We start from the raw sequence: 15306 nt of genomic DNA, 5'->3' as shown, positions 1-15306 counted from the left end.
GTGACGCGAGGACTGGACTGGAGTGGATTTGGGAGAGAATGAGAGGAGAGGAAGTGCGTGCAGTGAACTCTTTGGGGAAGTGTGGTGGCCCCTGGAGGCGACTGTGTCCCAGGCAAGAGGGGCCTAAGGAGACGTGACAACTAAGTGTAATGTGGTATCCTGGATGGAATCCTAGAACAGAAAAAAAAAAAAAAGGTAGAAATTAAGGTAATCTGAATAAACTATAGACTTTAGTTAATAATAGTGTACCAATATTGGCTCATTAATCGCAACCAACATACCTTAATAATGTCAGATGTTAATAAAAGGGGAAACTGTATGGGAACTCTACGATCTGCTCAACTCTTCTGTAAATATAAAACTTCTCTAAAACTAAAGTTTTAGGGGCGCCTGGGTGGCTCAGATGGTTAAGCGTCTGCCTTCGGCTCAGGTCATGATCCCAGGGTCCTGGGATTGAGTCCCGCATCGGGCTCCCTGCTAGGCGGGGAGCCTGCTTCTCTCCCTCTGCCTCTGCCTCTCTCTCTCTCTGACTTTCATGAATAAATTAAAAAAAAAAAAATTTAAAACTAAAGTTTTAAAAAAGTGGAAAGATAGACTAATTAGACGATTCTATTTCATTTTTATTTTTCACGTCTAAATCATAATATAATTTTAGACCACAAAATATTAATAAACACACACTTAAGCATCTTCTGTCTGCTTTTTATAAGAGTTATATTTTAAGTATGACTTTTTTTGAAAGATCACGAAGATAGAAGTGCAATAAATCACATATAAATCATGTAAAAGCAGAGTTCAGAGGTATGCTCTTTCAAAAGTAACATTTGTTTTGTAAAAATTAAAAATTCTGTATTAACACAGAAATGTAAATACGGTAACATCCTCCTTCCCTTCAATCCATTTTCCAGAAGTCACTCGGCTGAAAGTTTCGAGGGAGTTCCTCCGGATTTTTTTTCTATGGGGTCTATTAGAAAAGCCACATCGTTTTGTTTTATTTGTGTGTGTATGTTTTGTGTTCCAAACATGGAAACCTATTTCACAAACCCCAGACTAGGAGTTTTCCTTGTTCTACAGTGTGCAGTGCGCACGGAAGTCGGGAACCGGGAGCAGCAGCAGGCTTCTCTCACGTTCCTCTCCGAAATGTGACTCAAGGTCGATGACTTTGAATTTGAACTCAGTTTCACAGGGCATATGAGTGCACACGCACAGTGCCAGTGTCAACCACGAACAAACGGAATCCATATTCTCTCCACCCAAATAGTCTTTAAACCGTTCCTTTTTCTCGGCAATATCTTGTTAAATTCCTTCGATGTCAACCGTCTGAATCTACTTCACTCTTTTAAAGAGAAAACCGTGATCAGCAGCTACCTCGGAGTCCCAGCATCCCACGCTGGTGCCTGAGCCCGGGGCCTCCCATCCCCGGACACGCAACTGCTGCGCCCCTGGCCCGCGCGGCAGCTCCGAGCACGCAGTGGATTCGGGGCGCCCGCGGTTCGTTAAAAACATCGCGCACTTTGCCTTCCATGGATGAAAGGTAAAGATGGACTGGGCCGAGGATGGACCCGCACTGGCCATGAACAGCTAGGCGGGCTGAAGCACGCAGGTGCCGGTAGACGCGCGGACAGAACCACGGACCAGCCGGGCGTGAACACTCCTGGTCTCCGCCAGGAGGCGGCCGAGCGCCATGTCTGCGGCAGTGCGCCTGCGCCTCGGACGGGCGCGTCCCCCTCTACGCTTGCGTGGCGCGACCCAGCGCCGACCGGAGCTACAACATGGCGGCTTCCGCAGTTTGCCGGGCGGCCGGGACCGGAACGAGAGTGCTGCTGAGCGCCCGCCGCTCGGTGAGGCGACAGCGGACAGTGCAAGGCCGTGGAGCGCGGGGCTTCGGCACGCGGACGGGGAGCGGACTGCTAGCGGCGGAGGGTCGAGATTGGGGAGGTTGTGGGGTCAGGGCCGTGCGAAGGTCACGGCGCTGAGCGGGGATGGGAGTCTCGCGGCTGTCCGGGGGGCGGCGACGGGGATCCCACTGCTGGCCTGGGAGCCGAGGAGAGATCCCGCAACCTAGCCCTCAGTCTCGGTCGTCCCTTTTCAGCAGCCGGCCCTGCTGAGGTCGCCTCCCTTGCGGAGCACCGCCACCTTCGCCCAAGCTCTTCAGAGCGTGCCAGAGACACAGGTCAGCGTGCTGGACAACGGGCTGCGAGTGGCCTCCGAGCAGTCCTCCCAGCCTACCTGCACGGTGAGCGGGGGCCCCTCTCGGGAGGCCGCCTCCATATTGCGCCTGGCGTCTTTTACCAGGTCAGGGTGTGACCTTGGGCTCCAGTCCTCTGTGGTTTGGGTCGGACTTCTCACTCACCGCTGGATTGACTCTACTACTTTAATCCCGACCCCAGCTAGGCCTGACGTCGTGGGGCATTCCTCACTATAACTAACACATTTAGCATATGATGCCTGACAAGCAGGAGGCCAAGTTCTTTGCAGTGTTTTCTTAAGCAGCCCATATGAGAGAAGTGATCCTTTTTTCATTTTACCATGAGGAAAATGGTTTCAGAGACGTAAGGTGCCCAAAGTCATAATGTCCTCTGGCTAGACCGCTTATGCACTTGCATGAGGAATGCATTTGAAGATTCCAAAGAAGCATGATTTTAAAAAACACAAATCCTCAAAATTGACTTAAGGAGAGAAATCTTGGCTAGATACTAGGTGAGAAGATTCTCAAGACGTAATCCTCTTTCCCCTAAACTGCAGGGCTAAGTGGTTTTATTGGTAAATTCTTTCAGTTTTCCAGGAACAAATAATGTCCTTTGATACAAGTTGTTACTAAACACAGTAAAAGATCATGGGTAACTTCTGTATTACATGGTACTTATATAAACTGACCCAAAGCCTGTTAAGAAAGTTTGGGAGAGAATGCTATATTTCATGGACTCTGGAAATGCTCTAGATTGTAAGGGGCACCACTGTGCTTTAGTGCCAGAGATAGAATGCTGTCGATGATAACCAAAAGCTACCATGGGTTGTAAGATTAATTTTTGTTTCTGAGATGTTAGTTGTGAAACAGTTACTAGTGTAAGAACTTTTGATATATAGTATGTATATCAACATCTCTTGGGTAAGTAGATGTGAAAATTTTAAATCAGCTGTGAGCAAATATTAAAAGACTAGATCTGTGTGACTTGTGTGGGGTGATGTGTTTCATGGCACACCAGGAGGCTGTTGAGGAAATTATGAGATTCTCTCATTGGGTGTCAAGGAGACACTTGGCAGTGTTAAGTATTCGAGTCTGATTAAAAACTTTTTTTTTTAAATAATTGTGAATGAAGGTTCCTTGCTTAATAAGATAAAACGATCAGTGTCTAAACCTTTGCCTCCTTCCTTAATGGTGAAAGACAAAATCACCAGAACAGAGGCAGGGTATAATTTTTAGAAAGGAGAAAATAAGTTGTTGTTTGCAAACGATGTGTTACTTGCCTAGAAAAAACAATCAACTGAAAAGTGAGAACAGAATATAAGAGTTTCATATGGTAATGGGGTTAGGTGAGTGTGCACAGTTAGAAACTTCCTTGGGAACCAGTCCATAAATAGAGTGGGAAGGAGAGGTGACACAGTATGTCTTTCAGCCAGTGCCTGTGCCCAGGGCACAGCTGTAGCTCCCAGCATAGGGGTCCTGCTGAGACCGTTCTCCCCCACCCTGGGACCGTGACCCCCTATCTGGGGCTTCTGTTGAGTCATCCAGGGTAGGGTGTAAGTGGGGGCTGGGGTGGTTTGTGTGTTACCTTTGTCTATGGCTTCTTGTCCAGGTCGGGGTGTGGATTGACGTTGGCAGCCGTTATGAGACTGAGAAGAACAATGGGGCAGGTTACTTTTTGGAGCATCTGGCTTTCAAGGTGAGGCTCCTGAAGTCCTGAATCTCCCCTGGGGTTAGGGCTGCCTCTGTCCCTCCTGAGGATGCAGGTTAGCAAAGTCAACCTCCTCAATTATGGGCTTCAGCTGGGGGGCACTCTCTGGCTGGCTTTTCTGGAAAGAACCACATGGGCTTAGCCTCTCCTGAGTGAGCACCTATCTGATCACCCCCGCATAAGGCCCCCAGAGCCAGAAAAAAATGCAGGGATCTGCAGGACCCCACTCCTCACCAGAGAGGCCAGTCCTGTGTTATATGTGCGCATTGGCGTGGAAGTGTGAGACACGTTGATCGACACGTGCATTTTAACAAATTCATAGACTTGGGCTGGCCTGCCTTCTTGTGAAATGTTCTCCTCTGGCAGAATACCCAGGCATCTCTTGTTTGTAGAAGTAAATACTGAGCTTTCTTGCGGGGGCGGAGCGCCAGCCCGTGTTGGCATGAAGTCGCGAGTTTTTGAATGAATGAAAAACTGGAGGAGGAGCTATGGAGGGGTGGGGGTGTGGAGCAGGACGGGGTGGGTAGTCTAGCCAGCAGCAGCCGCACAGAGGTGTCCACGAGCACACACACAGTCATGTGACTGGCATGGGGCTAGAGTAGGTCATGGCAGCATCACCTGCACATTGATGTGACCTAACCTGACCATGACTGACCGCAAGGGGACAGAGAGTGCTGCTATGGCCAGGCTACTCTGGGGCTCTGGATTGCACTGGCCATGCCTTTTCTCTCCTTGCCCCCGGCTGTCTCCGTTCTGTCAGCCTGTGGTACTGTGGCCTGCTCAGCCCTTGGTGAGCACAGATTGTAGGCCCTCTATCCCCATAGTCTTTGCTGAAGGAGGTGCCTGTGGACCAATGATCCTGCTGGGACTTTGGCCTTTGAAGATGGGGGTCCTGAGCTCCTGTGTGGCTCCTGATTGATCCTATTGATACCTGGTTCAAGGGAACAAAAAATCGGCCTGGCAATGCCTTGGAGAAGGAGGTGGAGAGCATGGGAGCCCATCTCAATGCCTATAGCACTCGGGAGCACACAGCTTACTACATCAAGGCGCTCTCCAAGGACCTGCCAAAAGGTAACGCCTGGAGGAGGGGGCAGGGACAAGGGTATAGGACTTCAGGGGTGCAGAGGACAGGCCCCCAGGAGCTTGGCTTGGCTGAAGAGTGGGGTTACCGTGACAGCATCCTCTTGTAGTAGGGCAACCAGGCGTGCCAGACCCGGGCAGTTTGTGCCGGTACTGGCCTGCAGTAGCCCACCTCGTGCCCACACCTGCCCTTCTTGCATCCAGCTGTGGAGCTCCTGGCGGACATTGTGCAGAACTGCAGCCTAGAAGACTCCCAGATTGAGAAGGAGCGTGATGTGATCCTCCAGGAGCTGCAGGAGAACGATGCGTGTATGCGGGACGTGGTCTTTGACTACCTGCATGCCACGGCGTTCCAGGGCACACCTCTAGCCCAGGCTGTGGAGGGGCCCAGCGGGAATGTCAGGTGAGGGTTGGCTGGGCCCATGCTGGCCTGCGCTCAAGCCCCGTCCACCCGTTTGTTTTTAGTTGGCCTGTGCTATTACATGTTCTTAATTTGCACAACTGAAAACGTTTTCTCTGTCACCACATGGTTCCTGGGGATCTTTTTGAATGCCCATGTGGTCTTCACTCGCGTTGCGGGCCTCCTTGTAGGGTATGATTTTATGTGTGTCCTGACAACCTGAGGGAGGGAGCGTTGGGGATCCTATCTGCGTGGCTCTTCGTCCTCTGGTGGGACGAGCTCTGACGCCGCCTCTTGAGAGCCTCACCTCATCAGCTCACAGCCTCCTCGGAGAGGAAGGACTGAGCCTGTCCTGAGTGCAGACGTGAGGTGGGGCCCAGAGGGCTGGGTGGCAGAGATGGGGAAGGGGATTGAGGGGTGTGCTAGGGCTTGCACCCCGGAAAAGCCACGTCCCTCCTTGTCTTTCTCCTCAGCACTGTTTTGTGGGGCCCAGACCACTGTGGTTTGGGAGAGGCATTGAGCCATTGGCCATATGTCTTGCAGGAAGCTGTCTCGTGCAGACCTGACCGAGTACCTCAGCAGGCATTACAAGGCCCCTCGCATGGTGCTGGCAGCAGCTGGAGGTGAGTGCTGGGCTCGCCGAAGCTCTGTGGTAATGGCTGGGTGGGTACCAGCCTTGGTTACCGGGGCCCAGCGTTCCTGGTTCTGACAGTGGGGGATCTTCCACTCCTGGGGACCCTGTTCCTGTGCTGTCCTTGAGTAGAGTGATCTCTCTCTCATGCCCTCTGAGATGGGATGGGGTTCCGCCCTGTCGCCACCACTGGTACCCGCCACATAGGGATGCCACTCCCCCTCAGTACAGGCCTTTCTCAGCCCCACCTGTCCCTTAAGAGACCCAGTTGGCAGGCTGGTGGGAGAGACAAGCCCTGAGGTTTGTTCCTTGCAGCCTTGCTAGTGGGCAGGCCAGACACTGGGGTGTGACGATGCACATTTGATGACAGACCAGGAATTGCATGGTTGCAGGTTAGGGGGTGCTTTTGAAGCACATGTTATTGGAACCAAGATCTAAAGGATGCGGGGGGGGGCGGGTCAGTGAGGTGGGGAGTGGGGAACCTGAGCAGAGGGACAGGGCAGTGTCGTGGCCCGATGCTTGGCTGCCATGTGGGGGCCAGAGCATAGGCAGACCAGGGAGGGGCTGTGGCAGGTGTCTGGTGGGAGGTGGCAGGAGTGAGGGTTGGACTCAGGATGGTTTTATAGAAATCTGAAGACGTCTGGCCATGGTGGGGAGTGGACAGGATTGGGGTTAAGGATGCTTCTCCAGCTTGTGGCCTTGGCAGCCGGGTGGGTGAAAAGGACTGCTGGGAAAAGCATGGTTGGTGGCCATGGGGCCTGTGACCCGGGGTACCAAGGGCAGTTTAAGCGAGTGACATGTGAGACTGTGTTGAGACCAGCAGGGTGTGAGCTCAGGGAAGGAAGGCATAAAGGCTGGGGCGCCTGGCAGGCTGTCTCTCTGGCTGCACACAGCCACAGCACCGACCGGTCAAGATGCTAGAGCAGCAGAGACCTCTTGTAACGGCGAGGATGTGCAGTCCCGCAGGGCCCTGGGGGACTGAGGTCACAACATTATTTGTGACCGTCCCCCGAATTAGTCACGGCCCTGCAGTAGCACGTGTGCCCTCTCGTTAGCCTCTCCCCCAGGGTAGCAGCCAGGATCTGCCTGAGGAGGGGTCAGAGGGAGAAGCAGAGCAGGTGGCCTGGTGCCCAGGGAGCCCCAGGCTTGTCCTTAACGTGGGGGAGAACGCACCCCCTGGGGACCCATCTTTACGCCCAGTATGCTGCTGCTTCCCTGGGGCTGAGGGGACGGACGCTCTTTCACGCTGAGGTGCCTGTCCCCCCCATGAGGCAGGGTCTGTCTGGGGAGGATTCTCTTCGCTCACCCTGTCCTGACGTCATGCCTTTCTTCCGCCGTCTCCCCCCGAGATAGGACGTGGGGTCCTCCGCCTGTGCGTGGTTCCCCGGACCCTGCGGCCCGGTCGCTGACGGCACCCCATGTCTTGGCAGGGGTGGAGCACCGGCAGCTGCTCGACCTCGCCCAGAAGCACCTCAGCAGCGTCTCGGAGACGTACACGGATGACACCGTGCCCACCCTGGCTCCGTGCCGCTTCACGGGCAGCGAGGTGGGCCGCCTTGTGGGCCGGGGTGGTGCTCTCAGCCCGGGCCTCCGGAGGGACCCTCGGGAACACGGTTGTCTTCGTGATGCCAGAGATGCCTTGGGGTGCAGAACGGGCCCTGTGGCTGCTGCCTCCCAGGCACCCGTGTTCACACACGCGTGTGCATGCTTCATCCCCACCTCGTACCGCTCCTGTCGTCTCGATATGCTGGCTCTCTCAGTCTCGCCGTGTCCTTTTTCAGATCCGTCACCGCGACGATGCTCTGCCCTTGGCCCATGTAGCTATTGCGGTAGAGGGGCCTGGCTGGGCCAGCCCGGACAATGTGGCCCTCCAAGTGGCCAATGCCATCATAGGCCACTACGACTGCACTTACGGTGGCGGCACGGTGAGTGCTGGGCTGAGCACGGGACCCTGCCTTCGGGGACCAGGGCGGGCCGGGGCCGTGGGCTCCTGCACCGTGGGGTTCAGGGTGTGGGCCACAGACAGGAGGGTGGATGCTGACGCTCCTTGCCCCCGGCAGCACCTGTCCAGCCCACTGGCTGCCGTCTCCGTGACCAACAAGCTGTGCCAGAGTTTCCAGACCTTCAACATCTGCTATGCAGAGACCGGCTTGCTGGGCGCACACTTCGTCTGCGATCGCATGAACATCGACGACATGATGTTCTTCCTGCAGGGCCAGTGGTGAGTGGCAGCCCAGTACGGCCGGGCTCTGGAGGGCCCCTTGAGCGGGACGGTGACAGCCCCATCGCTCAGGATGACCACCCCACCCCCTGCCCATTTTAGGATGCGCCTATGTACCAGTGCCACGGAGAGTGAGGTGCTCCGGGGCAAAAACCTTCTCAGAAACGCCCTGGTGTCTCATCTGGATGGTGAGTCCTGCAGCTCTGGGGGCGAGCATGGAGCACATCCTGGCAGGGACGGCCCCAGGATAGCCATGTTTCCAGCCAGGATGGGAGAGGAGAACTTTGAAGGCCATGCCATATCCCCACTGCCACCCCCAGGGGCTTGGTGGGTCAGATCTAGGTGGCAGCGGGCCAGGTCGGCAACGGCCCAGTGCTAGGGGAGCAGATGGTGGAGGTGAGGGCGGGGATCCGGGGTCAGACCGCAGCCCCGGTGGCAGCCTGGAGCTGGAGGCTCATGAGCACCTGTGCTCCAGGACTGGACTGGGGGGACCTGTAAGCCTTCCCTGACCCTTGCAGGCACCACTCCTGTGTGCGAGGACATCGGACGCAGCCTCCTGACCTATGGCCGGCGCATCCCTCTGGCTGAGTGGGAAAGCCGGATTGCGGTAACGGGGGCCCCTGGGAGAGGTTCAGGCCTGACAGTGCATGGTACAGACTGCTTCCGCGGGCATCCCTGGTGTCCTCGGCAGGGTTGGCATAATTGGAGGGCCGGGCAGAGGCACTGAAAGCCGAGGGCATGGGTGGGGCCTGGGCAGGTCTGCGGCAGGGAGGGCCCCCCTGCCTTTCCCCTTTGGCTGAGGGGGCAGCTCCTCAGTCCATGTGGAAGATCTTGATTGGCGGGGTGACGTTGACTGGCTGAGGTGGTCCCGGGAACCTGCCTGTCAGTGTGCTCTCTGCTTTCCCTGCAGGACGTGGATGCCAGTGTGGTGCGTGAGGTCTGCTCCAAGTACTTCTATGACCAGTGTCCAGCAGTGGCTGGATTGGGTGAGTGGCCTAGAGAGCCTGTTCTTTGTCCTTCTCAGGCCTCCTCTTGGCCTCCCCTGCTGCCTGTGCTCCCCCTCCCCCCAGCCTACACTGGCAGCCGCAAACTGAGGCCCCCGAGAGGCTCTGCCCAATAGCCTGGCTGCCAGGGAGTTCTTGCTCAGAAAACCTGTCCCAGCAGCTCCCTGACTCCCTGCCAGGGTGCCTCCATCAGTACCCCACACCCGCCAGGTAACGGACACCTCCGTGTGTGGGGTGGGGCTCCAAGAGCCAGAGCATGAAGTGACAGGCTCGGCACCCCTGGGGGAATGTTCTCTTCCCTTTTTCCACTCAAAGCCTGTCTTGTGCTGCTCTGGGCAGCTCTGAGTCGGGTGCGGCGCAGGGCCAGACGTCCCTCTACAGGCCCAGTACCCCACCCTGACGCCCCACCCTATCCCTACAGGCCCCATTGAACAGCTCCCAGACTACAACCGGATCCGTAGCGGCATGTTCTGGCTGCGTTTCTAGGCAGGAAGGCTGTACAGGCAAGAGGGCCGGGCCAAGGTTCATGGTCCCTCCCCACCACAAACATACCACCTCGGCTCTTCAGACCTGTACGCAGATGACCTTACTTCCAATAAAGCCCTGTGTCGAGAACTATGTTGTCCTTCACTTGGCATTGCCATGGAGTCCCCTGGGCAGTGGATGGGGGAGCAGGGACTTCCCTCCAGTTCTGTTTGCCCCGGATCCTTCCGCCTTCCCACAGGCTGATGTATCCTCAGCCAGGGGCAAGCGTGGGGGCTGCAGTATGGAGGCCGGAAGCCTTTGATGCTTGCAGGGAGCTGAAGCCAGATGTTTCCACTTAGCCACGTGGGGGATGCTCCTAGCTAGTCTGTCCCAAGAGTAGGGTGTGGGAACCCATGCTTTTGCCCTGGTAGAGGTCTGGTGGCTCAGGAGGGAAACCCTTTGCTGTGGGCCCCATGCAGTATGCCTTCTGGCAGTTCCTGGCCCCCTGGACAGACCAGAAGGGCCAAGGACTGTCCCTGAGGAAGCCTCCTTCGTATGTTTACTTTGGATTCTGGAAGGAGGATCGCCTCAGGCATAGTGTTCCCATTTGATTTCTAACTTTTGCCTGGACAGGCAGGGCAGGAATCCTTTGCCTCGATTTGCCGCTGACTCAGGCTCCGAGAATAGCCCTGAGCTCAGTGGGGCCTGAGCCCCCTCCCTTGACTAGATCTGTCCCAGGCAAGTCCTGAGCTGCTGGCCTGATGATCCCCTTCCCATCTACCTGTGGCAGCCAGGACCTGGTGGAGCTCACCGCTGCCTAGTCCCCCTTCAGGTCCTGGCCCCATGAGGCAGGTGGGCAGGTAGAATCCTCTTCTGTCTCCAGCCCTTCTGCAATCAGGTTCCCTAGGAGCCCAGGATGGAAGTGAGGGGCCTGATTCTCCTAGGAGGAGTGCTGCTGGCAGTCGGGAGCAGAGTCCCAGGACAAAGGTGGTTGAGGAGCGGGCTCTTGAGAAGTCACCCAGCATCCTAACCTTACAGTGGCCCCAGACAACCCTTGAATCACTCCTGCCCTGCCCCAGTGCCTTTCCCTCATCTCTGCTGCCACCAGTTGTCAATTAGGAAATAACTGTCAAGTGCCTTCTAGAACCCAGAGCTGGAGGTCCCAGGTCATCCTCCTACTTTGAGAGAACCTGCCAGACAGTGCAGAACCCTGACAGGCCCACCCTGGTGCTTATAGATGTAGCACACTGGGCCCAGGGAGTACCAAATCTTTGCCCTAAGTTTGAGCTCTTGGAAGATGGGGTTGATTTCTAAGCCCAGACATGGTCCTCGAAGGCTCTGGGTGTGCTGGGCACTCCTGGAAGTGATCTGGTCCCAACAGACCTTGCATACCAAGCCAGGGAATTTGATCTGTACTCTGGAGGCATTTTGAGGGAGGTGCCTCAGAGGTTACTGGGAAGAGAAGTGACTTGGTCAGCCTGAGGAATAGCACGGGGACTCTGAGTCTGGATCTCTGTGGCACCCCAGGGAGCTGTGCTATGGCAGCGCAGAGTTGGAGCGGGCTGCAGGGGACACCAGCAGGACAACAGCCCCAACAGGGCTGGGGTACCCCAAGGAGGGGTAGGTTGCCAGAGGACGACCTGCCTAGCTTTGGCCACAGTTTTGGTGAGAAATTTGGAGGTGTCCAGGACAGTGGGATGTGTGGGGCTGGAATCCTGGAAAGCCCCACTTAGAGATGTGGTGCCACCTGGCAGAGGTAGTGACCGAAGCCGGAGGAGATGTCAGGGGGAGCGTGAGAGGAAGGACAGAGCTCTGGGACCCCAGTCTTCAGGTGGAAGGTGCTGGGCTCTGGAGCTGTGCCCTAGCCTGTGTACCTGGAGCCAGGAGCCTCAGAGGGTCACACACCTGCTCGTGGCCTCAGAGGGGCTCCAGTCACACTCTTGGCCACCTGTGCTTGAACCGCCCCGACAGCCTCTCCCAGCACCCTCTGAGGGACCCCCACACAGCAGGCAGCCCTTCCTTCCAGGGCCACGTCATGCTCCTGCTACCCTCTCAGCAGGGTGTCCAGTCGCCCCTACAGGCTGGACCTACCATATGTGGCAGCTCTGCCCTCTGCCCTACAAGAGGAGGTGGGGGGCTTGGCGGCCAGGGGCTGCCCCTGTAAGGAGATTGTGTCTGGTTCTCTGCTGTTCTCACCTATCAGACAGCTTTAAGGGCTGGGGGTCTTGGGATGTGGGTGAGGAGACCCTGACCTTGGAAAAAGTTCTGGGCCCCGTGGGTCACAGCACTGTATCCTGTGATAGTTAGGGGGAGAGATCAGTGATAAAAGGGGCCATTCTGTGGCTTCAGCCATCTGGGCAAGAGGAAAACAGGCAGCATGGAGGGTCTTCATTGCCTCCAGCTCTGGACATACCAGAGACCCGCCCCCCCTGGCCCGGAAGGAGCCCAGGGGAGATGAAGTGCAGGCCCCATCTCTTCACCACTCAGCCTGTTGACCCAGGAGAGGCTTGGGGCCAGGCATGTTGGAAGAGACTCGGTGGTAGTGGTAAGTGTAGACATACTTTCTGGGCTTCTCAGAATTATCTAGGACTAGCAGGAAAACAAACAAAACACAGGGCCTGCTGTTCTTGGGAACATCTCTGCCTTGGTGTCACTCCCCTATGATGAAGACACGCACATACAAAGGCTCATCTCAGGACAGCGTACGTGACCTGGAGATGCGTTAAAGGGGACTGTCTACAGTCACAAAAACCAGTTGTGGGAAATGGGTGGGAAGTCAGAGGCTGCTTAAGGGGAGAGCAGAGAGACGGGTAGTTACGAAGGTGGCAGCCACAGGTGGACCCTGACAGCAGTGAGGAAAGGAGGGAGAGTCCATGGTGACCTCTGGGCCTGGGGGGTTTGGGGGGTGGGATGATGGGTGGAAGGGGGTCTTCAAGAAGAATAGAGTGAGGGAGGAGACTCGGGCAGGCCAGAATGAGGACGAGTAGTTAAGGGGACTTGGAGCAGGAGAGGGCCACCAGTGGGGGTGTAGGCAGGAAGGGGTTGATTCCTGAGAGATGAGCTGTCACTGTGGGTGGTCCCACCCTGCACATATGGACAACCCCTCTCCGTGTAGGCACAGCTGGATGGCATCTGCCTGTGACTGGTTCAGGGCATGGCAGGGGGTGTGGGGTACTGGGATGGACGTGTATGCGTATACATGACACAGATTCTCTCCTCCTGGGCTTCCCCTTCCCAAGGTCGGGGGGGTGGTGGTGGTGGGCATTTTTCAGATGCAGTCCAGTGGTGCCTTGGTTCCCTTGGGATGAGCCCAGAGCCCCTCATTTGCTGGGGGCTGCTCCAGCTGTCAAGGGGATTGGGGTGGGGCACAAGAGATCCAACAGACAGGGATAGCTGAATCACAGGAGTGGCCGGCGGGATTCATGGCCTGAAGGCTTGTCTGGGCACCCCCATAGGGTGGGGGGTGAGTCATCTCCAGCTGCAGCACCCCCCACCACCATCCCGCTGTCTCCTCCATCTGCAGGAACCTATCTGAATTCCAGCCTCCAGCAGTCAGGACACTAGTCACTCTGACCTTAAAGCAGCCACAACTTCTGACCCTGGACAGGGTTCGAGGGGTCTGCCTCAGCATCAGTCAAGAACCTTCTGGGGGGAGTCCCGGAAGCCACAGGAGGTGGGGGGCTTTACGCTTTAGTGGAGTCAAATCATCTGTCCCGGCAGGGGTGGTGGGGGTGGCGGCCTTTGGGACGCTGGGTGGGGGGCGGGCCGCCTGGGACCCCGCCCGCAGCTCCGCCCCCGGGATCAGGGACTTTTCTCGGCTGTGGCGGCGGGACTGCGGCAACGGCTGGCGGCGGGAGCCGGTGGACGGGCAGGCAAGACCGGGACTGGGGGTGGGGGTGCGCTGGGCTTGGACTGCCACAGCTACGGGGGCCGAGGGACAGAGACGGGGGGCCTGGCTGACCGTCTCCCCCACCCAGGATGAGGCTGCCGCTCCTGGTGGCCGCGCTCTGCGCCGGGATCCTGGCAGGGGCGCTCCGCGTGCGGGCCCAGCACAGGGAGAGAGGTGGGCACCACCGGGAAGGACTTCATCCAGGGCGCTGCACCCTGTCACCTGCGGCCTTCATCTGGGACCACCCCCCCAACCCCACGACCCCGCCCGCATCCTTGCTAACTCTCCCCGGACTCCCCAAACCCTCTGCCACCCCTGCTGGGTCTCCCAAACTAAATCCTATCCCATTGGGTCCCAAACCCTGGCTCCCCACATGCGCGCTGCGTCACCTACTCTTTGTCATTCCACTGTGGCCCCCTGAGGCCAACCTCAGTCCCAGATCCACACCCGCGTAGGTGGCTCTCCCTTGCCTGCACACACCAATCCTCCGCGGAGAGTCTGCCCCGGGTCCCTCTCTCCCTCCCTCCGAGGTTCCCAGGCCCAAGCCGGCCTGGGCCGGTTTGCTTAGCCACCGAGGCCTACTCCATCCTCCCCAGCCCCTAGTGCCAAGGGACCACAGTGCACGGAGGGGTGGGTGGGCTCCAAGAAGAGAGCCTGATGGCTCCTCCCTGCCCCAGTGACCTGCACACGCCTTTACGCTGCTGACATCGTGTTCCTACTTGACGGCTCCTCGTCCATCGGCCGTGGCAACTTCCGCGAAGTTCGAGGTTTCCTGGAGGGACTGGTGCTTCCCTTCTCCGGGGCAGCCAGTGCACAGGGCGTGCGCTTCGCTGCCGTGCAGTACAGTGACGACCCCCGGTGAGTGGGGGCCCCCGGAGCTGGGGATCCATAGCTCTCACCAGGATTCTTCCCCCACGGAAGCAGGGAGTCCAGAAACCCCTAGGCCAGGCTTTGGGGAACCCAGACCCCTCTCCCCTGAGCCAGGACCTCCTCTGGAGACAGAGGGAGGGGTCTCCCGGGTAGAGTCCTCGCACCTGAGACACCTCCAGGCTGGTGTCCTGTCAAAGACACCAGTGTGTTTTCTGATCTGGAGATGGAGAGCCCAGGGGCCTCAGATGCCCCCTGCCTACCGGACTTTCCATGTTTCAGCTTCCTGATGCCTTCGGCCTCTCCCCTCCCACAGGGCCTCCCTGCCTCCCTGCCTGGCCAACGGCCACCTCCCTACAACCAGACCCTTCCTCCCAGAATTACTTAATTAACCAGACATCCTGCTCCCAGAGGCAGGGAGCCCCAAGGGCTGCAGCCACAGGCAGGGTGCAGAGGGGTACCAGAGGAGTTTGTTAACGGCTTCAGACGTTGGAGGACAGGGGGAGTCACAGAACAAAGAGGACCCTCAAGGGGACCTGATATTCACAAATCTCACCCCAGAGGCCTCCTAGAAGCCAGGGCCAGAAGAGGTCCTGGCCCCTAGCCTGTTGCCACCTTCCCTCCCCTGCACAGGACAGAGTTTGGCCTCGATGCCCTTGGCTCAGGGGGTGATGTGATCCGAGCCATCCGTGAGCTCAGCTACAAGGGGGGCAACACGCGCACAGGGGCTGCAATTCTCCACGTGGCTGACCACGTCTTCCTGCCCCAGCTGGCCCGACCCGGTGTCCCCAAGGTGATCTCTCACCCTACCATGCCCCCCAAGTTAGCTGTCTGAGGCACACTGATTTACCCC

The 15306-nt window shown here is 57.3% G+C and overlaps 2 protein-coding genes across 3 annotated transcripts in view; both read left to right on the top strand.

The window, feature by feature from the left end:
* Nucleotides 1–1686: 1686 nt before the first annotated feature.
* Nucleotides 1687–9847, top strand: UQCRC1 (ubiquinol-cytochrome c reductase core protein 1). Of its 2 annotated transcripts, none has more exons than XM_006750659.3 (13): nucleotides 1687–1841; nucleotides 2093–2236; nucleotides 3798–3884; nucleotides 4838–4967; nucleotides 5181–5379; nucleotides 5920–5999; nucleotides 7438–7553; nucleotides 7789–7932; nucleotides 8068–8228; nucleotides 8331–8416; nucleotides 8747–8835; nucleotides 9139–9214; nucleotides 9654–9847. In XM_006750659.3, exons 1-13 carry the CDS (start codon nucleotides 1773–1775, stop codon nucleotides 9716–9718), a joined length of 1446 nt encoding a protein of 481 aa, XP_006750722.1. In that variant the 5' UTR covers nucleotides 1687–1772; the 3' UTR covers nucleotides 9719–9847. The 2 variants fall into 2 exon arrangements, with proteins under 2 accessions (XP_006750722.1, XP_006750723.1); XM_006750660.3 differs by having other exon boundaries at nucleotides 1722–1841; nucleotides 2096–2236.
* A 3683-nt stretch (nucleotides 9848–13530) lies between these two features.
* Nucleotides 13531–15306, top strand: part of COL7A1 (collagen type VII alpha 1 chain) — a 31052-nt gene continuing 29276 nt past the window's right edge. Inside the window, exons 1-3 of the mRNA XM_081817123.1 lie at nucleotides 13531–13760; nucleotides 14264–14444; nucleotides 15087–15246. Of these exons, the coding sequence (XP_081673249.1) occupies nucleotides 13676–13760; nucleotides 14264–14444; nucleotides 15087–15246 (426 nt within the window). The 5' untranslated portion in view covers nucleotides 13531–13675. The remainder of the gene's footprint in view (nucleotides 13761–14263; nucleotides 14445–15086; nucleotides 15247–15306) is intronic.

This window comes from Leptonychotes weddellii, chromosome 1, assembly GCF_054177405.1.
Source record: "Leptonychotes weddellii isolate Sample4059 chromosome 1, ASM5417740v2, whole genome shotgun sequence".
NCBI lineage: Eukaryota > Metazoa > Chordata > Mammalia > Carnivora > Phocidae > Leptonychotes > Leptonychotes weddellii.
Note: the sequence above shows the minus strand (reverse complement) of the source record. Positions and strands in the feature narration are given on the sequence as shown.

Coding starts and splice junctions, on each gene's coding strand:
- UQCRC1 (XM_006750659.3), top strand. CDS start 1,773: ATGGCGGCTTCCGCAGTTTGCCGGGCGGCCGGGACCGGAACGAGAGTG. Junction 7,554..7,788: donor GCCGCTTCACGGGCAGCGAG/GTGGGCCGCCTT, acceptor GTCCTTTTTCAG/ATCCGTCACCGCGACGATGC. Junction 9,215..9,653: donor TCCAGCAGTGGCTGGATTGG/GTGAGTGGCCTA, acceptor CTATCCCTACAG/GCCCCATTGAACAGCTCCCA.